Source organism: Lissotriton helveticus, chromosome 9 (assembly GCF_964261635.1).
Source record: "Lissotriton helveticus chromosome 9, aLisHel1.1, whole genome shotgun sequence".
NCBI lineage: Eukaryota > Metazoa > Chordata > Amphibia > Caudata > Salamandridae > Lissotriton > Lissotriton helveticus.
This window is the reverse complement of record NC_136070.1, coordinates 271816826-271843559: the sequence shown is the minus strand read 5'-3', so window position 1 is coordinate 271843559 and position 26734 is coordinate 271816826. Positions and strand designations below refer to the sequence as shown.

The 26734-nt window shown below is 42.3% G+C and overlaps 1 protein-coding gene across 3 annotated transcripts in view; it reads left to right on the top strand.

Annotated features, from left to right (window-relative positions):
• The window catches only part of VIPAS39 (VPS33B interacting protein, apical-basolateral polarity regulator, spe-39 homolog), a 303099-nt gene that overhangs the window by 121411 nt on the left and 154954 nt on the right, over positions 1 to 26734 (top strand). For all 3 annotated transcript variants that reach the window (XM_078659967.1, XM_078659968.1, XM_078659969.1), the window contains exons 9-12: positions 234 to 267; positions 14802 to 14904; positions 21626 to 21653; positions 26623 to 26699. In XM_078659967.1, the coding sequence (XP_078516093.1) occupies positions 234 to 267; positions 14802 to 14904; positions 21626 to 21653; positions 26623 to 26699 (242 nt within the window). The remainder of the gene's footprint in view (positions 1 to 233; positions 268 to 14801; positions 14905 to 21625; positions 21654 to 26622; positions 26700 to 26734) is intronic.

Below are 26734 nucleotides of genomic sequence, written 5' to 3'. Positions count from 1 at the left end.
AAATTACCTCCGCAGTCTTGTTTCTGCTGCATCCCCTTGCTCTTGTCAGCCCCTTTGCGTGCAATCTTCTAGACGTAAACCTATGAACTCTATAACTGCTGAAGCAACCACTTCATATTAAAGTTGAGTGAAGGAGCATAAAAGTACAATTGTAGGAAAGATGAGGGGAAGGAAGAAAAGTATTATGTGCTCAGATTAAATTTCCAAATGTATAATGCTTATTTTATTTGCAGGTCTTAATCTTCTTGAAGAGGACGTTAAGCAGAGGTAACTGAATCTTATCCCTGTTCCATGTCATATTTTCTCTTCTCGTATGCTTTTCTACTCATGCTTCCCCGGGCAGCACCAGCCACATTTCTGGGTAGTTATTTGTTACCCCTCCTTTCCCACATGACGCACTTGGAATTTGGGCCCGTTGTGTTTCCCAAACTTAAAAATTCAACAGTTCCCTTTTGAAAACCATCAACTCTGTAACCCGAATATCTTTAAGGTAACTATACAGATATCATGCGCATATATGCTCCTGCATATTGCCCTCCAATGTACAGTTAGCTCTGATTTCAAAGTTGTATATGAGAATAAAGCCAGAACTACGAAATAATAACAAGCTTGACTCTAAAAATGGAATATAGGTGAGCCTGGCATCAGAATGCCTCGACATTAGTGACTCGGTGCTTTATGAATGATCTCCTATCAACAATAGGCTGACTGAGCTTTCAGCTGCCCTCTGTCTTTCACTCTCAGTGAGACAGAATAATATTGATCTCTTTGCTGGTGCAGCAATAGAAACAACTTTGTCATTCAGCCATCACACCAAACTTACTAAAGAATAAAGAAATGCTTTTATAGAGCAGCTTCTACTTGAAGTCAGCAGTGGGATAGAGGAAGAAGACATTTACAATATGTATTTATGAAGGAAGATGTTAAAGGAGGTTGCAACAAGTGAAATCGGCAATGAACAGTAAAACTAAACGAAACAGTCATAAGATAGAATATCAGGAATGAGCTCAGGAGAAGCTGGCCAACCCGTCCAGCTTGGCTTCTTATGCATCCCCAAGCGCAATATCGGCCAGCAGCTTGCATTTAGAGATGGATGATGGGATGCTCATAGGGCACTGAAAGCATCCGCAGCCCATGTGAACCAGTCAAGATTAGTATTCGCTAGTTTGCTAGAACTCAAGAAAAAAAGTTTCATAATTTGTTATTGTGAGCCGGAATAACAAGGTGTCTTTCAAATTGTGCTGTACTTGCTACCGTACTTGTGTACATTAGCACATGTGCTATTCGCGTCTTTTTCATTTTGGTCACTGAAGTGTACCTAAGGACTACCTCCAACAGGATCATGCAGAACAGTACACTTTAGGCAGAATATTATAGGTGCATCCCACGCAGCAAAAATATGCCATGTAGCTGGTGTCCACCAAAACATACCACACACTGATGTACAACAGCACACATTAGGACAGAACTCAGAACATACATCCATCACAACCCCAATATGCGGATAACTGGCTATTAAAGTATCCAACAGCCTTTTCTACCATCAGCTATTTACTATATGTATATGTTTGGAAGGCAGTGGTCACCTGTACTAACCCATACAATGCTTAAGCCATCACAATAACGAAGCTCCTGCAGATTCGTGGAGAAAAAGTGAAATAGTTTGTGCATATCAGCACCTGGGAATGCCTCAGTCATCACAGAGTTAAAAATAGTCCACCAACTTTTTGCTAACTATGTGTTGCAAGATTATTTTTAACTTCAAGCGCTCTGCACTGATCCACACTTCCACAAATTTGATCAGTGTTCAGTATGTGATAGAAATGCTTTAAAAATCCTGCTCTGAACTACTGAAAGGCACTACAGTACTATACTAATGGCAGACTGTGCAGTATACATGTGCTAATTAAGAAAATTTGCAATGCTCCATAAAGCCTGAATTCAAGAAAAGAAAAACAATGAAGCAGTGTTTCTCGGAGAGTGACCCTAGGTTTTGCAATTCCAATGTTTGAGCAATTGCGACAGTCCCGTCCTATAACCAGGGCCACTGGAATGATGCGGCAGGGTTTACAAAGAAATTATTTTGACGAGAATAAATGAAAATAATGTGGCATAATGCGGCACAATCCGAAGCAGTATTATTTTTTATTTTGTCATTTTAAGAACTTTAAAGACTCTTTGGGGAAAGTTTAATCTTATTAGTACCAGTTTAGCACCTACAATTAAGACAAGATCAAATATGGTGGTCAAAGTCAGTCACAGGTTGTCACCTATTGAAAGATAATTACAGACTTACTGCTAATAGTAGTAGAAATGGTTGTGATACTGCTCCTTGGTCAATCCTTTCCTCACGCAACGCATCTTCCCAGACACTATTAAGACCACCTGGATCCTCCCACTTCTAAAGGAAACTTACAGTAGACCCTCATGTCCTCCCCAGCTAACAGCCCATCACTGACCTAGTATTCACCGGCAAGATCATTGAAAGAGTATTTTATGTTCAACTGTAAATGTTGCAATTTATTGTTTTCTGAAAACAACACGTCTTTTCTATTGAACTTTGTGCAGTGTCACCGATAAAAGCATGTAGGTGTACCGGAGCACCTTATTGAGTAATAGTGATCGTCCCCCCTTTGGAATTATTTTCAAATAATAATCTTTTTTGTATAGCACCTGGTAAAATAAAGCCGCTAAATGGACTGCTGAAATATTCCTGTGCCTTATATTTGAAAAAATGGGGATGTAGCACTAGATACCTTTTATTTTGTAGAGTCTTGAAATGTCTCTGTTATTATGCATTGCAATGAGAAAAATAATTGAGCATCCATTAGTGCACAGAAGCTTTCTGTCAAGCTCATCTCCAATAGAGTTAACTAACTTAAAATACAGTTACAAACGTTTCTGCAGGATTCTGATGATTTAAGACCTTTGTTGCCCCATATGGTACTATCGTCCTTTCCCAGCATCTGAATTGCTGCTTCTGTTAACCTGTGTTAATCGAGTTCCTCATGGAAGTCCCACAGGAAAGCACATCAATCCTGCCTTATTGTACCCTCAATGTCAACCTTCAATAAACTACTTACATGATTTTTTCCCCGAACCCACAGTGTGTCACGCTGCTTTCATAATTCGGTCACAGCTATCGCCGAACTATTTTGTAGCTTCAGTCAAGTTAAAAAATGTATTAAAAGCTTCAACAAATGTTGAATGAAAATAAATGAGCAGTTGGGTATGGAATGTTGGCTTCAAAGTTACAGTAACATTTGGTTTATGTTATATGTTTGATGACAACATACTAAAACATTTTTAGATGTCCTTGTTCACTTATGGGAACTGTGATGCTGCGAGTAGTGGGGGCGGGGTCAAAGATGTGGATAACAAAACAAAATATTCTGTAACTTTTTATGGTCTTTCACTTTCAGGAGCTACATATAAAATAACGCACAGCTTTAATAAAAAATAAGTGCAAGTTAAGTAAGTCAGTGGGAATTGCACTGTCTTACATTCTAAAATCTATTAGTTAATGCACTGCAGAGGTCTGAGTCTGTAACCAGAGAGTCACAGAATTGAATCCTGGTTAGTGCAATGGAGAGTAGTGTCTTGGGTATGTTTAGTGCTACAAGGTTCCAGTCCGTGGTGAAAAGCACTGTGAACATGTAAGTCATTGTTTTAAACTTGCATTAAACACGCTATAAGATAGGCTGCTACAAAATGAACAAAAGGGTATTTAAAATAAAAACAAAAGTGCTTCCAAAATAAAGATTGTAGTCATACGCAAACTGTACACAGTGCAATTTTATTTTTCTAACTGTCTTGTAAAAGCACACACTTCGCAGCTTAGCTGGTAGTTCCCTTGCAATACCTCTCAAAAAGAATAAATATGTGTCATCAGGAAGCAAATTCTTTTTATAACTGTCTTTTAAAACCACACACTACAGCTTAGCTCGTTGCTCCCTTACAGTACCTCTCAAAAAATAAATGTGTATCATCAGGAAGTTTCAAGTGATACCATCAATTAAAGCCAATACCGACTTCAAAGCACCCATTACATTTGCAGATTGACCAGTTGCGCACATTTACATTTCATTCAGGAAAGCAAACATCCTGGCAAGAAGGCTTGTTTAGCTGCCTTACCCTCCCTCAGTTTTCACAGCACACTTCAGCTGAAGCATTTTAACTGTCTTGATTAACCGTCCCAGGACGGTTGTCTTTTCACAAAAAGTAGTGGAACTGGTTTTCTAGAATTAAAAAGTATGGGCATATCGTGCCCCTCAGATCCCTCCCACTTCAACCTCTGACCTGGTGGGTCATCCTGGGAGTTCCACAGAGTCATTGCCATTGTTCAGCACCACGAATAGCAATGCAAAGATGATCTCAGTGAGCACAAGATGATAACTACTAGAAGAGGGTGTATTTAGACTCTCAATTGCCAACACAGAATACATCACAAGGTTCCAGTAAAATATAACTCGCCACAACACACACATGATCTGTGATATAGCAAGCTAAAGACAAACTAGATAACCATTTAGTCAATCAATCAACAGGTGGCTGGGCACTATAGGTGCACTCCTCTGTGTACCCAAACTTGTATAATGCAAAAGTAATTCAAACTGGTGCTCAACAGGAGAAAGAAGAGGCCCCCTAACACATCTCAGGAAACCACAAGGATTCCAATACTAAGCAAAGAAACCCTAAGCGCCCTTAGTTATAAAGAGTGATTCAATATATCAAGTCCAATAGTAATCTTGAGTTCTTTATTTCCATCTTTAAAGCTGATCTGGGGCTTCTTGTAGCCAAAACCCTTATTACTTCATATCTACATTAAGCCATCACGTGTTTCATCATTACGGCATTCAGGTTGCTTGTATCAACAAATCATTCCCATCGCCTTTGCGTTAATATCATATACTTCTTCAAATTCATGTTTATAATGTTGTTTATATTGTTATTCCACCTATTCAACAATTTAGTGAAATGTCTCTCAATAGCGAACTAAAATTAAATAAGCTACATTATCTTAATTGCACCTTCTTTAACCAAACAATTTCTGTAAATAACACAGATGTCTAGGCCGCTCAGCATTTATTTTAGGCTGTTCTGGTTCATTCTTCTGCTGTGATAAAACTGAACATATATTGAAATTTCAAATAACTTTAAGAGTTGTGTGCTTAAAACTCCTTTGGCTCTGAAAATTTATATTTACTAACATTTTAGAAACCACTGTTAAGCAGGGGCATTTAGCATTCAGTCCCATCTCTCTTATTCCAAAAAGAAGCACATTACACCTTTAAATGCATGTGACCCTGCATTGTTTCAACAGCACAGATTTAAGACAAATTAACTACGGCTTAAAGAGTCTTCTCCTCTCCAGTGTTAGAAGAATAATCATACAAAAGGGTGTAGAGTGTGAACTTTCAGGGAGCTTGTGTGCCAATTAGCTTGTCAACATGACACAGATTATTGAACCAATGAACTTTTTGTTGGCTAGATAGTGGCATTTGGGATTCCTTCCTCAAAAAATTGTTACAGAAATTAGGAAAATAGAATGTTAAAGTACATAAATCAGTCCAGAATAGTCACTGTCAGCTTGTCTTCCATGATATTGTTCACTGTCTTGATTTGGGTTCCAGGAATTCTACACAGTCCTTCTATAACACTCCTCTTCCCACATTATCTTCTGTGAATTGACTTAGGTATATTGAAGATGCAGAGAGGTTCTCAGTTTGAACCAATTTACCCAGTGTTACAAATTTACAATCTCCAAGCATTAGGGGCAGCTCTTTATGGTGCAGAGCTCTGAGGTTTTAAGCATGCATCTGCCCTGTTAGCGGTTGAACATTGATTTTTGTGATCATTGATTAGTCTCCTCAGCAGTACTCCACTGGTTTCCCTTAGATTAAACCTAGGATTAGGATCGATTTGTGATAAGAGAGAGCTGAAGCCGATTTTATACTGGAGAATAATCTGTGCAACTCCAGAACTGATCTCTCATCAACAGGGTCTAGCGGAAATACTAGGCAGTTTTGGGTCATCTAACATACCCTTGATAAGGTCCATAAAAATGTGCCTTATCCAGATTGGGAAAGAGAGTCTGCGTTCTAACCCAGAGGAGGACAATGCAACATCAACAATATCCATTAAATCCAATTATTGGCAATACAAAAAGGGAACCCTTCTTGGGCTGTCAACATTGGAACTCTTACTGAATGTTTCCTTGAACATAAAGATGAGTTTATCATGTAGGATTTTTTGGATGAGATTGAACCCACAGAAGCAAAGCAAATGTTCTTTAAATTTTGTCTTGGGATGCTTCCGCTCCATTCCTTTACAGCTACATTTTTATGAGATCCCAAGGAGCTTGATTGGCAATGTCCTTCTTGCTCCAAGGCCAATGAAATAGTGGAGCACGTATTACTCTTATGCACAGCTTACACAGGTATTAAAAGCAAATGGATTCCTCCGTTGGGCCATATTTTAGGTACAAGGCATTATAGAGCGGCGATCAGAATTCTGAAAAATTATACAAAGCTGCCATTGTATTTTGCGGTCTCCCTCTTTCTGTTGTCCATGTGAAGAGTAAGGCAAAAACAAGTATTTGCTTACCTGCCCATGTTTGCTATTTCCATTCTACTAGTGATGATTGTAGTGTTTAGCACACATTGTACACACAAGGTACTCAGCGCTAGGATCTAGCCTTGTATGAGAGCAAGATACTATAGTACTATACCATCAGTTAAGTACTATTGGGCTTGGTAACAACTTGCAAATGGGTAAAGTTTGTTGTTTCAGCGGGGGTCTCACCTTCATTACTCTTTTTTAATAAAGTCATCCGCTCTCGAACCCAGGTGGGCTGAGCACTATTTGAATAGTTAACAAATTGTGCCAGTGAGTGAGACCCTGTTATGATATTTGTAAAATGTTTTTTTTGATTTTCATGAAGTTGATCAATAATGTGGATTCTTGGCCAAAAGGGTTTTGGTGATTTATTGGCCAAAATAATGTATATAGGTTGTAATAATTGGACTATATACTTGTTGTAAACTTTTTTATTCTTTGAAACAAAATTGAAATGTTAACAGATCAACTGAATGGACACTTACTCTATTGAATTGATTGTACATATTCTACTTATTTATTGTTATTAGGTGATTTATGGCTATAGTGACATCTCGTGTGCGCCCACGTGCGAGATGCATATTGATGTATTTACATTTGTATGTTATGAAGTATGCACAAGCAACAATGTCTTGCCGCTCATTTATATTTCATATGTGGCACTAATGGAGGTAACGAGCTGCACTTGTGGGGTGAGGGTTTGCTGTAGTTATTCAAATGTGGTGGGTAGTGTATACATATATGAGGGCGTACTGTCCGTTGGCATGGCTGACATTGTACTTATTTGCGGACGGATCGCTTTGTCCAAATAAAGCATCTTTAAAAGAAGACTTTTCTCAGAGTTGTCTCTTTCCCAAGATTAGTCTCTTCCAACTTCTTACAGCTATTTAGCAGAATAAAGATTGTTGATAGTGAATTGACTTTGTTACTAAAATTCCCAACACATATAATTTATACTATATATTTAGGCTGTGGGGTTTTAGGTTTAAACCTATAATAACTGATAAAATCCCACTGAAAGAAAAATAACCCTCACCGGTGAAAACATATAAACACTGAAAAAACACCTGGACAACCACAAACTAAATGCCATTCAAAGAAAGGAAAAAGAGAGTGAAAGTCATTCTCTTCTTCCTGAAGGGGTCAATACAATGTAACTTTGGTATACAAGTAGCAGTAAGAAAGACTGGTTAACATTATTCTGCTTGAGTTTTGTTCTTTAGGGATGCCACTAAAATATTGTTTCTCCTTCCTTTTACTTTTTCAGTTTTGTGGCCTTTGGTCTAAAGATGCAGGGTTTAGTTTCATGTTTTAGGTCTAGTTTAATTATTTTATAAACTATAGAGAATCAGGAAATATCAAACTCATATTTGATATTTTGGCTGCAATTGATTCTTTCACCGATGGGTAAAATGGCTGGTTTCATACAAATCTTTCCTAATATGTGTCATCACATTTACCCACAGAGAATGGGTAAAAACCTTTAGACCATAGTTTCTAGTGGGACAGTATTGATAGTAGGTGAATTGCCAACACTTCAGGCTTTAAACATTCAATACAAGGTATAGTGACAAGTATATATATCACCAAGCATCTGGGATAGTGGTGAAAACATGACACCAGACTTTTGGAAAACATGGAACGCAGTGTCACTTGTAATGCTCTGCAAAAAAAGGTTCTTTCCAAGTTCAACAAAGATTAGAGTGATATTGTTTGTATTTCCAGTGATTCAGCTACGTACAAAAAAAAGTTGTGTGATGACCTGTCAAAATTGATACCCAAGCTGAAGTGATTCCCTGTAGTAGATCCTTGCCACTTGTTAGATGGTATGCTGAAAGCATCTTTACAATCTTAAGAGTTAATGAGGGATGCTATTGACTTTTTAGTCCATTCTGGTGCACTGGTTTCTAATGCATAGGAACTAAAACGCAAATATTTATCATTTCGTGCTTTATGTGGCATCAAAGAAAGAGTCATCCCAACTGTGTCCCTTAGCTGATGGTTCTCAGCTCAATGGGCTAAGAATGCTGAGAGGGCCTTTTCACAGAAGTTTACATGGGAAGGAAAGAGCGAGCGCACATGACCCAAAGACTCACTGAAGAAGTATTGTATGGTGTACTACAATAAGATTAATTTGCAAAAATCTATTTGGACCTCATATACACTATAAGTACACTGTCTATATACCATGTTCTTTCAGTGCAGAACGCAAGCAATAATAAAAGCGAAACATTACCATAAACACCGGAAAAACACTTTTTCTGTTGTTTTTAGTGGCGCGAAAATGTGTAACCACTGATAACAACTGTTTTTTAAGATATTGAAAACACTGAAAAAAACCACCAGAATTTACCAAAAATAGAAACTGAAAACAGGAAAGCCTATATATATTTGTATGCACATTTGTTGTTTTTCTCCTACTGTACAGCTCTAGGATCTGCATGGTGGACCTGGTCTACACTTAGTAGGATTTAAATACGTAAATATAAATAAAGCCTGTCTAGAGTTGCAAGTGTGCCTTTCCTTTACCCCGCTGATGAAAATGAATGAGGAGGTGATGAGATGTAATACAGGAGAGGACAATGGGCCTGAACTCCCTCGCACAAATTAAGCACTGAATTTCACATACTAAGAAGGGGGAGAGGAAGAAACTCCACTACTCCGACCTCCCCAATCACAAAACTGTAACACACATAGAGGAGTAGTGAATTTAAAGGAGGTAGCACGTGCTCTGTGTGAAAACACTACCCTCACTCACACAATTGTGTGACATGCTTCATCATTGGGTGTGCTTCAATACACCCCTACGCAGACCAGTGCTTGGGGTGGAGCAGAGGGAGGTTTAGAAAATACAAAGATGAAACAATATAAAATATATACATTGTGATCATCAAAAGAAAAATGCTGTGTAGGTTAAACACAGCTCAGTGGTGTCTCTTATCAGTAATTAATTCCTGGACCCACCGCCTATGTCTAAAAACATGAAGAATGGTGGCGATAGGAAAAATTAAAGCGTTCCTTCACCCCTCCTTCCTGCCAAAGTGTCGACATATTTCTGCCATGTCTTAAGTGCCTACAGTGTTGGGTCACACCGGCTTTCCTCAGGACCCTTCAGTTCCCAAACATGTGTTGCCCTCTGTACCTAGGTTTGGGTATCCTTGGAATCTGTTATTTTAAAAGGGGATTGTGCTCCTAAGTAACTCAGTCATTTATATGTAGGGATGAGAACAAACAAAGGAATAGAATAAAATAAAAATGACTTGTGCTATTGTATATAGCGGGGGATCGTGCTCCGACACTCAATTACCTTTCATAGCTCTAATCTCGCAAGGATCATTTATTCCACCAAGGTGTTTCCCTTGACCCAGTCGGTCTATAATATTCGTTTATAGAACACACCATTCAATCATGAAATAATTTCCCTGAAAAGACCATCGCAGGACTTCTTACTTAGCTAGAGCAAAGTTTATTACACATCCATTGCGCACACTCATGCTGCGTTGCGAAAGATCAAACTCACTGAGTTTCGTCAACTATAATACTAAAACTTGCGAGTGCATGGGAGAGAGCCCCTGTAGTAGTCAAACTCTGGGGGAGAATAAAACACATAGACACATTGGATTAATCAGTGGTAAATATTGTTCAAGTCGATATGCAGGACCATGTGGTGGGTGTCATGAAAGTCATAAAACAAAACAGGTAAGTGTTAATAAATTGAGAGGCTCTTTGCGTTGTAAACCACCTCTAAGCGATGCCCAGAATACTGTTAAGGCCGTGACATTTAAAGGTTGACTGCGAACAACCGTCCTTCCAAACTACACATGCGCCGTGGAATACCTTTTACAAAGAACCGCGGTAAAAGTACCCCGGCGTGATGGTGTGATCTCTCGTGGCGCGGCCCTCCCCGCTGAGGAGTGACCTCTGCTAGTGGTTCCGTGCCGCGGAACTGCCCACTCTCATTACAACTCCGTACTTCATCAAGGGTAGTACTCTGCCAGGAAAATGTCCAGCACTCGCCTTGAAGGTAGCGAGATGCAGCTCCATTGTTGCTCTCATAGTGTGGAGATTTCCGGTCACGTGACACACTTTGTGCCATGGGGCTGCGTCACATGACCGTGACATATATTTTCGTCACCACTTTGCTAGGAGCTCAAATACACAACGCAATCTTTTTCAATACACTGGTGAGAACTCTATCTATTCATGGTTGATCAGAACAAAGGGACAAACTCCGAAGTGTACTATAGCGACGGGGTTATTGCTTGAGTTGTCAGCACAATGATAGAAGATTTTAAAAGATGGAAAAAAGGTACAGTAGGGAACCTTTGTTTAGGTCCCAGTATTTCCTCTGTAATGCACCCCTGTACTAAACGCGCATTAGTAATGGGTGTTCATGAGCTTTAAAGTGTGGGACAGGGCTACGCTCAAGGTCCCAGTTGCTCCCATGTAAGGCACTGGTTACAAATATCAGTGCCGTGCCGTGATTTACAATTCTCTAGGCACAAATATGGAGGTACAGTAGGGTACACTATAACCTCATTGTATGACTTGTCGGCAGCTAGTGGTATCTAAGGGTTATTTATACTTTTGTATGTTATGCCCAAGGGCACAAGCATGAAAGTCTACATGAGTCTAACTGGGTCCTATCTATTGAGGATGTTCCATGGGATCTCATTGTTCAGTCCAATCTCATGGCTTTTAAGTCTGTATATCCATTTCTGTTCTGTCATCAGATGCAGTCTTTTTTGTCGCCCGTGTTGGGATTAAATCTTGGTTTGTCTAGCACGGTCCATGCTAGGTCATTGACTGTATGCTGTTGTTCCATATAATGTGTTGTAAGTTTGGTGTTTGACTTATGACACCTAATGTTGCTTCTATGCTCCAATATGGAAATTTTGAATTTTCTCTTGGTCATCCCTATATACTGTTTTCTACAGGGGCATGTGATGAGGTAAAGGACGTTCTCAGATTTGCAGTTTGTATGTGTCCTTTGTTCCCATGGATGTGGTAGGCCCACATCTACACTCTTTGAGGCCTTGGAAAGGTGGCACACATCGCATGGACCACATCTCTTGTGTCCCATGATAGGTGGTAATGCCCTTGGACCCTGTATGTCAGTAGGTTCAGTAACCCTGGGTCATGCGTGAACTAGCATATCTCTCATATTTGCACTTCTCTTAAAGGAGAACAGAGATTTTTCAACATTCAGCCCATTCGAATTCAAAATGCGCCAATTTTCAATATTAGACTTTTTATGTGTTGTGAGGTTGTATTGAAGGTAGCAACACAGACAGGTTTTGTCATGATAGGTTTTTCCACCTTTTCCAACAGGTTATCTCTGTTTGTGTTGACAGCTCTCTTTTTGGCCTTCTTTACCACTCTCTCTGGGTATCCTCTTCTGTGTAGTTTTTCTGTCAGGAGTTACTCTTCTTTGTTGAAGGTGGTTCTATCCGTGCAGTTTCGCCGGAATCAGAAAAATTGTCCCACATGTAGATTTTGCCTGAAGGATTTTGGATAGAAACTCTCAAAGGAGAGTAAGGAGTTTTTGTCCGTGGGTTTGTGATAAACCCTGGTGAAAAGTTTTCCCTCTTTAGGTTCTATCACCAGGTCCAGAAATGGCAGTTCTGAGTTAGTCACAGTAGATGTGAAATGTAGTAGAGGATTGTGGCTGTTTAGTCACTCCAAAAAGCTCAGGACCGCTGCTCGTCACCTCTCAAAATAACAAAAACGTCATCAATGAATCTACGCCACAGTCTGATTTAGTATGACCATGGGCTCCCCTCATTGTAGATATTGGTCTTTTCAAATTCTCTTACGTACAGGCCCGCGAGGCTTGTGGCAAATGTGCTGCCTATGGAAGTGTTGTGGGTCTGTAAGTATAAGGTGCCCTCAAATTCGAAGAAGTTTTTTGTGAGGGTGATTTCCGCCAGGTTGAGAATGAATTCCCGAGGGGTTTGGTACAGCCAATCGTCTCCAAACAAGTCGTCTTCCAACACCCTCAATGATTCTATTTGGGGAATGTTTGTGTATAAGGCTTCAATGTCTAACCCCAAGAGGAACTCACTGTTTGGGTCGAATTCAATATTTTTATGAGGTGCAGAACATCACGGGTATCCTGGAGGTAGGCTTGAATCTTTTGTACCAGGGGTTTAAGATAGAAATCACAAAATTGTAATAAGGGTTCTAAGATGGATCCAATCCCTGATACACTAGGCATTCTTGGGGGAGGATGTGTGGGCTTGTGTATTTTAGGGAGGATGTAGAAGTACGGTGTGATCGCTTGATCTTTGGTCAAATAGTATAGTACACTTCGGAGTTTGTCCCTTTGTTCTGATCAAGCATGAATAGATAAAGTTCTCACCAGTGTATGGAAAAGGTCACGTTGTGTAACTGAGCCCCTAGCAACATGGTGACGAAAATATACGTCACGGTCATGAGACGCAGGCCAATGGCATGGCGTGTGTCATGTGACACACGCAGAAACTGCCCATCCTCATTACAACTCCTTACTTCATCAAGGGTAGTACTCTGGCAGGAAAATGTCCAGCACTCGCCGTGGCAGAGTACTACCCTTGATGAAGTAAGGATTTGCAATAAGGATAGGCAGCTCCGCGGCACGGAACCAGTAGCAGAGATCCCACCTCTTAACAGCGGACAGGGCCCCGCCACAAGAGATCGCACCATCACGCCGGGGCACTTTTACCGCAATTCTCTGTAAAAGGTATTCCATGGCGCTTATGTAGTTTGGAAAGGGGGTTGTTCGCAGTCAACCTTTAAATGCCATGGCCTTAACAATATTCTGGACATCGCTTAGAGGCGGTTTACAATGCAAAGAGCCTTTCACTTTATTAAGTCATACCTGTTTTGATTCATGACACCCACCACCTGGTCCTGCATATCAATTTGAACAATATTTACCACAGATTAATCCAATGTGTCTGTTTTTTATTCTTTCCCAGAGTTTGACTACAGGGGGTCTCTCCCATTCACTCGCCAGTTTTAGCATTATAGTTGACGAAACTCTGTGAGTTTTGTTCTTTCACAACGCACAATGAGTGTGTGCAACGGATGTGTAATAAACTTCAGTCTAGCTAAGTAAGATGTCCTGCGATAGTCTTTTCAGGGAAATTATCCCATTATTGAATGGTGTGTTCTATAAATGAATATTAAAGACTGTCAAGGGAAACAAACACCTTGGTGGAATAAATGTGCCATGTGAGATTAGAGCTATGAAAGGTAATTTTTAGTGTCAGAGCACGATCACCCGATATATACTATAGCACAAGCAATTTTAATTTTATTCTATTCCTTTCTTTGTTTGTATCCCTACAGATAGATGAGTGTGAGTTACTTAGGAGCACCCTCCCCTTGGAAATAACAGATTCCAAGGATACCTAAACCCAGGTACAGAGGGCAACACATTTATGGGAACCGAAGGGTCCTGAGGAAAGCCGGTGTAACCCAACACTGTGGGCACTTAAGACATGGCAGAAACATGTTGACACTTTGGCAGTAAGGGGGGTGAAGGAACTCTTTAATTTTTCCTATCACCACCATCCTTAACATTTTTAGACCTAGCCGGTGGGTCCAGTAGTATATTACAGATAAGAGACACCACCGAGCTAGTTTTAACCTACACTGCACATTTCTTTCGGTGATCCAAATGTATATATATTATATTGTTTCATGTTTGTATTGTCTACCCCTCCCTTTGTCCCACCCTAAGCGTTGGTCTGCGCAGGAGTGTACTGTAGCACGCCCAATGATGAAGCATGTCACACAATTGTGTGAGTGAGGGCAGTATTTTCTCACAGAGCACGTGCCACCTCCTTTAAATGTACTGCTCTTCTGTGTGTGTTACAAATTAAGCACTGTGTAGGTGTTACCCTCTGAGGCATCCGTTAAACATGCATCATGGTAACAATGAAATTGCTTAGTCAGCAACTTGCCTGTTTAATTTTCAGGACATAAGTGGTTTGGGATGTGCCAATGTTTGGTTATCAAATGATCACAAGGGAAAGAAAAGCATAAATCAGGGTTACCAGAGCAAAGCCTGATTATGGAAACCATGCCTTTAAGCCCTTGGTATTATCTTGTGTCACAAAGGTGTGAAAACCTGTTGATGTTGAAATTGCTGTTTGGAAAATCATTCTTTAGCAGTGGAATGTGTTTTATCTCTACAGAAATCCTTTTCCGGGAGCTGGAGGTCCGACAAGTAGCTCTTCGGCATTTCATGCATTTCCTGAAAGAAAGTGGTGAGCAGCAGCTGCTCCTGGATCTCCTCAGGTATGAACTGTCTTGTTTACAACGAACTGCGCATGATGTTTCCTGGTTACACGGCTCCATTAGATGCATCTCCTTTTTCTAGTGAGCTAAGAAGGTTTTTTTCCAGTCCTTGAGCCCTTGCAAATCGCTGCCCAATATTTCTGTTTTAAGTATGGTTTTTGGTAGGTTCTTGTGCACAGGTGTCGCTGAATTGATTGATTACATCCCTGATAAAGTGAACATTAGGGCAAATGGGAATTTATTTGTTAGGGAATACATCCCAGGATACTGTTAACTGTACTGTGCATTCAGACTTAGCCTCAAATGGGCATGGACATTTGGAGTTCCTCCTTCCTTCTTGAGGATGGAATGATACATAGGATTCAAGTAATTCACGCAGGCACACCAAGCCTCTCTATACACATCATGTCGACCTGAGGAAGATTCTCTCATCGCGAAATTCTCCTTCCGTTTTCTAGCGATAGTTAATTGTCTGTATTATTTTGTTGTCACCTCTGCAGACACATTGCACTAAGACAACTTCAGGTCACAAGCCTTACCAAAAACTAAACACATCTAACCATGAACTAGCTATCAACCCAAGAGATTCCCTTTCCTGTGACCAGTGGTTCTGAGGAACTTCTGTTTTGTGATTGGATGGGTTCCTACAGTTGGGTCGTAAGGACGAGTTCCAAGTCTGTTTTGGGGTTGTGACTTCCACAGTCAAACTGATGAGACCACGTTTCACACCCAAGGAGTCTGTGAATTATGATTGTGTGTATGCTTCCCATAATCCCTGGCATGTGTTCAGCCTGCATTACCTTTGCAAAAAGCCTTCACAGTGAAACTAACCTAAACAAATCTGTGGTGAAAGTTTACCACTTACAAGGGCTGTATTACCTCTCCGGGTTGGAGGGAAAGATCAGCATGGTGCCTCATATTCCCTAATAGGAGCAGTGACAATTCCTAAACTTCTGCCTCTTCAGAGGCACTGTATCACCTTGAAGAGCATTTATTTATTTTATTGATTTATAGAGTTTTATCTAGCGCGAACAGGACCCATTCGTGTATCAGAGTGCTGTACATCAAGAAAAGCAAAAGGTAGACAGACAAGAATATACAAATAATAAAGAAGAAGAGAGGTAATTTGAAACATAGGATCCCCAACATAAAATCATGATTAGGAGTGGCCACATAGATAATATATAGAGTGGAATCATAGAAGAATAATGATAGGTATGTAGTAGGAGCGGAAAGTCTCTTTGAGGGGGAAGCCCCAGATGTTAGAGACTAGGGGCCAGATGTACAACCCTTTTTTGCGGCCGCAAACATGTGCTCGTACCATTTTTCTTTGTTTTCTCTATCAAGAAGGAGTCAAATAAATCCCAGTTGGGCCAAGTTAAAATTATCTGAAGAAAGGGGATTGAATTTCCTATAACTTTGATTTTTTGACCATTTCAAACAATTCTTTGGGACAATTTATGTCCTTGTTAAGTTGTTGCTTGAAAAACGTTTCTTTGGTACTTTTGATAAGCCTGTTGGATTCTTTTCTTTTTTGTCTCAGTAGTTTGAGGTTGGTGGGGAGAGCGAGAGTCTCCCTGACCTTTCCGCTAATCTCAGCGAGCAATATTCATCATTCAGGCTACAGTTGAACTATGGATTTCATTTTTTGATCTGGACTCTTTATAGTTGTTTGGGGACGGTGGCGTCTATGATGTCTGATATGGAGGTGATATAGATATCAGTGAGGCCTTGAGTCTCTGACATGTTAGTGAGTGGAGATAGAATATTATTACTGAGAGTAGACAACATGAATGGGTTGATATTTCTGGTGTCTCTGATCCAGTGTTTGGCTTTCACAGGTTTTCATTTGAAGGTAACTACCCTTTCAGCTATGTGCAAGGTAATGCACTGATGGCCTGTCCATTCGCACAGCAGGGTAGATTCTATTTAAATTGTGTTTTCCTTTGCTATTACTAGAGCAAATACGGCTTCTGTATTATGCGTTGGGCTGTTGCAGGTTTGTGCCAAGTTAAGGTTGAAAAGGAAGGATTTTAAGCTATTCACCAAAGGTTTGTCCGTGTCATTCCAGTGGATATTGAAATCGCAAAGAAAAATCTGGTTGCTATGTTGTCCATTAATGGTAGAGATGACCTCCATGATTTGCTCAATGAATGTGTGATTATCTCCCGGAGGGTGGCAGATTGTGTGCAGTGAACATAGTGTGCTGTTTTTAGTTGAAATATTGATCCCCAGACATGCACAGGAGGACAGTTATTGAGTATGGATTTGTTTTACTGATAGATTGGTCCGATGGATTCAGGCAGTGCCACCCCCAGGCTGGCCTGAATGGTTCAAACTAATGATGTCATGGCTGGGAGGGACTAGGATGTCCAGTATAGGGAATAAAGAGTAATTTAGCCATGTTTCAGTGAGTGTTAGGAGGTCTAGATCATGAGCAAGGATAAGGTCCGCTATATCAGCAGCGTGTTTCACTGAGGACCGGCAGTTGAGTAATGAGCATTTTAGGTTAAATCCGGTTAAGATATGGGGACTTGTTTAAGGTTAAATTTATTAATGGACGTTAAACTAGGATGGGGATCCCTGTGTGGGTTGGTAATAATCATCTGGATTTTACCCATGGACATAGTGTAGTCAGTAGGAGCGTGGTTGTATGAGGCAAGGAGGGAGAAGATATTGTTATTCAATAAGTGACTAAACAGCCTGTTGGGTCGAGAGGAGTGGTCTAGATTTGGTTTACATCTCCATGTAGGTTGAGGAGCCCAGGCATTGACAGGGCTGGCAGCAAGATGACGTTTGAAGGTGGGGATGTTCCGGTAGTGCGTTGTGTGATTCGTCCACTTGTGTTCCAGGTTAGATGTAATATGCACTAGATTCTGGATATCAACCTTCACCAGCTGTAGTTCTATTTTTAGGTCGTCGAGCGTTGACCAGAGAGTGGAAATACTGTTGAGTCGATTTAGAGGAGATTTCGTTTTGGGGCAGTAGTTAGAAGGGTTGGTGGAGCCTAGGGATTTGAAGATGGGTGTTTGGTTGGTGCCCGTGCTGTGATGTATGGCTTCCGGGTTAAGTGGAGCATGGACTTGGAGATTATAAGAATTGTGGAGAGTCCTAAAGATATCCTTTCTGGTGTAAGCACTGTCGTGTAGGGATCACCTTTATTTCTAAGGAGATAGGGGATTGGTAATTAGTGTAAATCATGATTGGCATAACAATGTTAGATGCCTAATTTTGGATGGAGTAGTTACTGTCACACCTAAGATCAGAGTTGATATTCGGTTTGCTTATGGATTTGAGAGAGGAGTTGACAGAGTGATAGTGTCTTGTGGCAGGGTTGGTACTCTCGGGTGCGAGGAAAAAATCTGGACTGTAGTGATGCCATGAGTGGGAAGGTGGTATGGGGAAATAGTGGGATGAGGTGAGAGAAGGAGTAAATTGGATGTTGTGATCGCTCATAAGGGTGGCAGTTGCTAGTGGCGACAAGGGAGGGTTACATTGTTGCATAGCCTATCTTTAATGTAGGGGACAAGATCATCAGAAAGCTCCATATTGCAATTAGAGGATTGAAAGAGCATAGTGTAATTGTTTTAGTTTGAAATGGTGGCTTCTGAATTGTACACTGATGAGGGTGCAATGATAATTTTGAAGTCGTACAGTAACTTCTTGGTAAAGGTGACCTTGAGTAAGGAAGATAATGCTTTCCTCCACTGAACGGTTGATCACAAATATTAGATCATTCATTATCGATCCCTTATTGAAGCATAAGTATGAATCTAGTGTGAGTGTTTCTTTATTCAATTTGAGTATTTTGTGTTTGCGATTTTTGCAGTGTTTCGGGTTAAATTTGGTGTATATTTGATTTTAAACAAATTGTGTGCAGCAGAAGATAGTAGGGGGATTGGGGCGTTGATGTGGGATACTTTCATGTTGAGGTCACTAGGTAGGGAGGGGCTAGTGGAATAAGAAAGAAAAACGTTGTATGACCCTAATGGAGGGTACTCCTTTCCAAGATGTCTGCCCTTTAGAAACAACAATGAGGCTGTTTCTTAGTAGGGAGTAAAGTCCTATTTCAGTTTTGTGCTAGTACTGTTATGGGTAGTCACATGTTGCTACTCCGGAGTACTGAAGGGATAGGGCTCAGTGGATTCAGAGTGCTGGGAAAAACATACTAAAATGGCAGCCAGAGATTTATAGTCCATGCGAGGACATGCTCCCATGAAATATAGGGAAATTCAACTAGTAGGGGGAAAACATAGTGACTGTATATGGGAACAGGGTATAAGCTCCCCCCCCCCCCCCCCGGGCAAGCTGGTTCATGGTAGATGGGGGGAGCAAAGTTTATGCCCATTAAAAAAAACGAGCATAACGAGTCAGATTTGATTCTTTAGAAAGCCCTCATCCTTGTAGGGACCCAGCAGTTATATGGGTAGCATTCCGGAATTATCGGCCCGGGAGCCAGGACTAGAGTGAGACTAGGAGAGTTAGCAGGACTGGCTACTCCAGGTATCAAATATTAAGGAATATGACGATTTAAACATTTGGAACTGCCTACGTGTTGTTTTGGCGTTTTTGGCCAGTTGAGGATCAGATTTGGTGGTGATAGGTTGTACATCGATAAAGATATTTTTCGTTTTGTTTTGTGGAGTCACGAATGAGCAGCATAGAAGGTTATTCAAAAAAATTGAGCGAAATACTTGTGATTTAAGATTGTATTTTGGATGCACCTGATTTCTTGGAAGTTCATGGAGCACAACCAAGTCGAACTCAGCACTGAGATAATTTACCTTGAGGATAGTGACGCGAATATTTAGCAAGCCCTGATGATGTCCCACATGGGGACGAAACGCGTTGGCTGTTAATCTGTTAGTTGGATGTATATGAAAATATTGATGTTTTTTCTGGAAGCTGACTGGAACAAATTTATACATCAGAATAAAAGAAAATCAACTTCAACATTTATTGTTTGGAAGAATACTTGTGTGAACTTGCATGGACTGTTTGTTCAAGAATACTAAAAATTTAAATTGTTAATTTGTGGAATATAATTTACATGCTCCCTCTATGTTGTAGTTTTCTAAGTGTTCATTAATCACTCCATGGGTCTCAGGAGCGGGGTGATGGCTAGTAGGCACACCGCCAGCAAAGCCAGGCACCCGCTCTGTACCTGTACAATCCCTCTGAAACCGGACCTCCCGAGACCCATGGAGTGATTAATGAACACTCCCCATATAACTGCTGGGTCCCTACAAGGATCAGGTACCTGCAGGAACAGCAGGTTTTAATCATTTTATTTCACATACATGACCTCCTGGTTAGGGTGAGCCTTAGCGCGCTCATACCGCCTGGGTCTACACACTGGTACTGAAGAATGTCTAGCTAGTCGCAACATACAGGCAGAAACATGTTGACCAATCACAGTGAGATATAGCTGAGACATCTATCCAGCATATATATCGCTCACTTTGCTTTTAACCGTGCCTGATTGGCCGACAAATAAAATTACTTTTGGACACAACCCAGACACTTTTAAACTCACTTCACATTCACTTGCACTGTAAAACCTACATTGTCTACCAGCTCTGCAGTAATTCTGGCGTTGAAGCACACCGGGTAGATATTCGACCTTCCTGGTGAGGCCCGATGAGGAAGCATGTCACCAACTAGGTTGGTGAGTGAGGGCTTTCTAAAGAATCAAATCTGACTCTTTATGCTCGCTCTTCTCCTAAGAAGGCACACTCTTTTGTTGTTTTGACTACTTTTTCAGAGGGACCAAGAGCGCTCCTTATAATAAATCCCTCTCTCTCTTGTTGTTTAATGGCACTAAAAAAAAACAGTACATAAAAGTCAGAGGGCCTCAGAAGCAGAGCAGCTTCGACTTAGATGCTAAAAACCGAGTCTCCAGTAGAATGTGCCCAAAAAGAAACATTAACACACCAACAAACAAAGTAACTCACCGCAGACATAAAAAGGCGATCGGCAGCATGTAACAGCTGCGACTCGGAAATAGACAGAATTGGGTTTGATCGAAACTGTGGCGGGTAGCTCAGCTGGAACAAATAGACCGATGAGCACAACGCTACTACCCGGCACAATGAAGCAGGGGAGTAGCAGAGCATGTGTAGATTATATCCCTGGGGTGGGCGGGCATCGGTGCGAAACACATACATTTTAGCCACAGCTTACCGTCCGAATGTATTATTTCCTGCATACTGTTTGAGTATCATAAAAGCCTTGTCTTTTATATTATGTTATTGTGATTGTATTATGTTGTGAGATCTGGAGTTGGTGTTATGCAACAATGTGTTCCAACTGGCCTTTTCTGGTTCAGATGAAGGTCAAAAGCAAGTGAGTCTGCAAAGATAGTAGGCTCAAAATGTCTATTTTACATGTTATGCTGGTACAGCCCGTTTTAGTGGCTTTGCTCAGGCCTTCAGCATCACTTGCAGTGCCATGTGTGGTGCCTGGAAGTTCGAGACCCCTACTCGGTCAAGGGCTTTGATATTTCTTTGAGCCAGTCAGCCCAAGTACAGTTAGGGGATGCTCACCAGTTTTACTTTGGTGGTGGGGGTGGGTGTTCGGCATCATTTTGCATTACAACTAGTCATTTGCCCTAATAGGCAGCATCCTTGTTAGAATTGGCTGCGCACAAACCCAGGGTTTTATGCAGTGATTCACTTGAGTGTTGAGGTGATGATGGTTTCCTTTCTTTGTCCTGCCGCAGGTTTCTGGAGCGAGCAGATGAGCTAGCGGTAAGTGCCAGGATTTAAATGCGTTATTTATGATTTTCACTGAATGTAAGTTTTAAGAATATTTGGGTTATTAGTTGTGAATGATGCGAGTCCTGCACAAGTAATGTATCTGCAATTACTGGGAGCCAAGTACTCCATTGTATTACTTGACTCTCTCAGGGTAGCGAAGCAGAACATCATCAAATAAGAAAGAAGTTAAAACTGTAACAGTCAATAAATACAAACTGTCCATGTAATTTATAAAGTTATCTATTAACACTTTCGTTGACCCCCGTCGGCCAACGGCCGTCACAAGCACTACCTCGGTAGTGCTGCGCACGTCCATTGGACCGACGCGGCCCCATCCACCTAATGGAACGTCTCGCACAGCGGTGGAATTGCATCCGCATTAAGGCGTTAACGACTGCAGTCCCTGAGCTGTTCTAGAGAATAAAACAGCATCATCTGTGCAGAGCAGAGCAGAGCAGTCCAAGGCCTACTCAGCAAAGGTGATCTGGGCGAGCAATCCTTATTCGCGGGCACGTAACAGCAACACTTTGAATTCCTTATTGTCATACTCTTTGTGGGTACTGAACACCCTAATGACAATGCCCCTCACCTATTCCAGATACAATATCACCCTATAAGGGAGTGTCATTATTTATGAGGCAAGCCTATTAGCTTTGTCAGGATGCCACATTAAAATATATAAGGCTAGCCTACTGACTTTGTCAAGCAGTCACCACATTTTAATAAAACAGCCACTTGTTATATCGACATAAAATGAATCGGAACAATAATCCTATTTAAATGTAGTCATTATAAGTATAGAGATTGCCTTGTTCATTGCCTTGTTCATCATTAGGATTGTTAATAAAGCAGCTATAAATAAAGCATTGCAGTTCAACACAAACAGAAACATACATCAGAGTCATTCTTTTACTCTTTTCAAGCTACATAATGTAGCAGTAGGACCAACCACGAGAGTTCAATGCACTCCAGAGCACAAGAGTGTTTAGCTGTTTTGGGAGTGCTTGAAATGAATGGGAACTTCTCCAGGAGTCATGGGATTAAGGCCCCAGAAGACTAAGGGGATTGTTTGCAGAAACACTCGAGGGACTGCTGCACTCTTTGCAGCCCCCACAAAACTTTGAAAATACCTTGGTGGTGCCCCTGCCCCTCCTTGGGGCACCACAGAGAAAAGATTAATATTTAAACAGTGGGATTGCCTGCTGTACGGCTTCATACATCATGTTTGTTTTCCTTAGTTTCTTTAGCGGCTGCAAGCGTGTTCTCTCTTTTTGGATTCCAGGCACCCCCTGGCCAGTCCTAGGATGCTGCATCATCCCTCTACCCGTATTTCACCCTCTTACACAGCATTCTGGGACATTCCATCTAGGTAATTTCAATTTTTCTCTGGAAAGAGCTGCTGTGAGGATGGCCTCAGCTCTGCCTCCTAGCTGACATCACTGCCAGATCCTTTCCCACTAAACTTTCAAAGGTGAGGTCCTCCTGTGTTGACTGCAAAGGTCAGGGCTTCCTCCTTTGTTCAGATGGGTTTGGCCTGTCCCAGCCAATATGCAGTGTAACAAGCTAATTATAAAAAGCAGATCTCCCCCTGTTCTTTCCTCTCCCAGAAACAATCACTGTGACTTTGCCTTATGTGTGGGGAGGCCTTTGTTACCTCTGCTGGGGAGCAGAGTAATCAACATGACTTAGTATAGAGGGGACAAAGGCCTGGAATCTGATTATGAACTGAGGCTGAGAAATATGATGCATTTTGAAGTCCACTAAGATGTGGATAAAGTGTGTTGGAAACTGCAAATTTAAACCGTGTGTGCATGCTTTACTGCAGTTTGACACCTTGCTGGACTGTGTAGGTTCAAATAGAGCAAAACTGCAGTTTAGGGCAGAATTCGCCTATATGTATAAAACATGAGAGCACTACAGAATTTCCAGTAAACCTTACTGACCTATCTATGAATGGCCACTAATATTACAAGGCTGACCCCAGGTTATCACCAACCCTTGCAGATTCCCTTCTGCACCATACTACCAGTGCCCAATTACTGGGCTGCACATGACAGTAGCCCAGTGCCCCTTACTGTAGTTGCGTCGCATCAGCCTTATCTTAAATAGTGGACACTTGCAGTAAACACGCTCAGTCCAATTTCTGTGAATTGGCCATGAGGAAAACTGATGTAGGGAAATTCGCCCACAGGGAAAAGTTCTATCTGAAAGAAACAGGTTAGTATTAGATTCCTTACCTTACCAGGTGCCCAGAAGAACATCAGACAAGGCTTTAATAAACGGCAACAGAGGCTCTGCCGAGCTTGCTTACGGTTTAAGGACCTCAGTGAGGAGGTTAGTCCTCACGGCCGCGACGGGGAGTTCAAGGGATAAGGCCTTGGCCGCCCGCGTCAACACCACACTATAGGCTGCCCCCTCCTCCGCAGCCACGGTAGGAGGGGAGACAAAACCAGTGTCTGGTGAAGTGTCCAGACCACTGGCGTCCCCAAGCTCACCTGCCCAGTCCTGATAAGACTGGCACTCCCATGCCAGAGGGTCCTCAGACCCCTCCCAATCCTCCTCGCCACCCATCTCCTGGTACTCAGGGTCAAAAGATGGGGCCAGATCGTAGAAGTAAAAATCTCCCATCGGCGTCGAAATCGGAACCGGACCGAGGGGGGGACTGGGGGCGGTGCCGACCCTAGGAGCCGGCGCCGGCGAGGTCGTAAGGTCGACCGGCGACGACCCGGATCCAGCGGGGGCCTGCGGCATCGGGACCGAAGTCGCCGACGGCGCCGGGGCCGAAGCACCCAACGGTGCCGGGGCCAAAGCCCCCGGCCCGCTAGGGCTCCCAGTCGTGGCCGCTTGGCCCGAAGGCACCGCGGAACCCGACGGAGGAGTGAGCGACCTCATGGCCACGAGCAAGGCTTCAATCTTCCCCGGCGTCGCGTTCTGCCCAGGGACCGGTGGTTATGGAGCAGGCCGCAACGCCTGCGGTTCCAGCGGAGCCGCGTGGGCGGTGTCACCCAAACCCCCGGCCGCGTCGCGCGAGCGTCGGGGGGAGTTCGAAGAGCGATGTCGCCTCTTCGACTTCTTGTGCCTCTTACCTGAGGACTTGGAGCTCGAGGAGTGGTGTCGATCCTCCGAGCCGTGATGACTCCGGCCCCCGCGACCGGTCCCTCGACCTCCTTCCGGACCGGGACCTCGAACGGCGCGGGGCCGACTGCCGGAGCTCGAGGTGCTTGCGGGACCGTTCCTGCCTAGCCTTCAACGTCAAGGCCCGGCAGTCGGGGCACGACTTGTCATCGTGGTCGGGCCCCAGGCAATGAAGACACCGGCGATGGGGGTCGGTAACCGACATCAGTCGGTTGCAGTCGCCGCAGGGCTTGAACCCGGACATCCCTACCGGCACCGTCTGAGTCGTTCGACTTCGAAAAATGAACAAAAGAGATCAAAAAAGTTTCGTCAAAAAGCGACTAAAGGTACCACTGTTCCCGGATCGGCGCTTGCTGGTGCGGAAAAAATAGGAACTGACGCCAGCGCGCGAGGGCGGCGTCTAAGTACTCAGGCGACGTCATCCCGGCGCCAACGACGCTGACGACGGACGCAGAGCCGCAGACGACGCCTACCGACGCTCAAGGGTACTGCTACGCAAAAGTTTCCGGATACAGTCTGACGCCTGGGGGTATTCTAAGGTAAGGAATCTAATACTAACTACTGTTTCTTACAGATATATCGTTACCGAAGGTAAGTAACTTGTGCGTTAGGCTAAAGGACAGAACCAATTTGCTAGGTAGGTCACCATAAAAATTGATATAGAGGCACAGGGGCAGCATAAGGTATTTGTACTGACAAAGTGGCACTGCAAGGTTGGCAATGCAATGAATGCATCGGAACGTTATTTGAATTATATTTGTTGAGCTAAAAGGCCAATCTATTTCAAATTTTTGTATAGTAGTGATACTACTATTTTCCGCACATCCCATAGAAGAATACAACTGCTCTGCATAGGTAGGGAATCATTCCATTTTGCCAGAACAGACCTTCAGACATATTTGTTTTGGTGGAAGAGCATGGCGAATGCCATCAGAAATGCCATGAAATCAATGTAGCTTCCAGAATCTGGATTTTCTTAAAACTATTCCTTTTAAGCATAAAATGAAAAAGTTATTTCTGCTCTGAACTAAGAATTTTTCTGATTATAAAGGTGTATGCTCTTGTCTTCTCATTTATATAATACATTTATTGACTGCTTATTCGCAGTGTTGCTAGGTTGTGTGTTTCATCTTTGGTGCTTGAGTTACAGTGGGCATGAGAGTGATTTGTTGGTCTGTAGACTACCACAATTTCTCTTGTTGGCAGTGCTCACTTTCATGCAGCATTCCACCTCCCCTGAGTACTTTATGATGCCACTGTGTACATTAAACAGAGACTGGGCTGTCAGCCTGCACGTGCTTCACAACTGCCTGCACAACAATAAACAATGCAGTAGGGGAGGGCATGTGTAGTACGTAGGGTGCCGCTCAGGCCCAGGCGCATTACATGTACTATCAATGAGTTTGGCCCCACCAGACAAAATTAAATAAAGACATATTGAGGCTAGAGACTACAGCACCCCCTTTATAGCCAGTTTTTGCTGCAAGGGCACAATTCATTTTGATGATCGGTCACTACAAGTCAGCTTATTCCAAATTACACGAGTAATCTGCAGTGGTGTGGAGATGTAGGAAAGGCCTCATTTTGTGTTAGTGCTACATGGTACATGCAACATATAGTAGCCCTACTGCATGGAACTTCCTCTTTCATCTGTATGACTTTTGTTACTATAAGCAGAGTCATCAGCTCCCTCTCACCACTGTGCATTTATGACTCCACAAGAAAGCTCTTATTTGGGTGGTGGACATATTGTGTAAGCATAATGTTTTAATGTTTAGGAGAATCAAGCAACTCCACCAATATCTAAATGTTTAAATTCTTGCAGCTCACCAAATACAGGGAACATTTGGATATTCAGACTGCGGAGGAACGACGGGATTTCTTAAAAACCAAGTGCCTTGGGTAGGTATGAGTAGGTGGTGTCCTGTTGTTGCTGT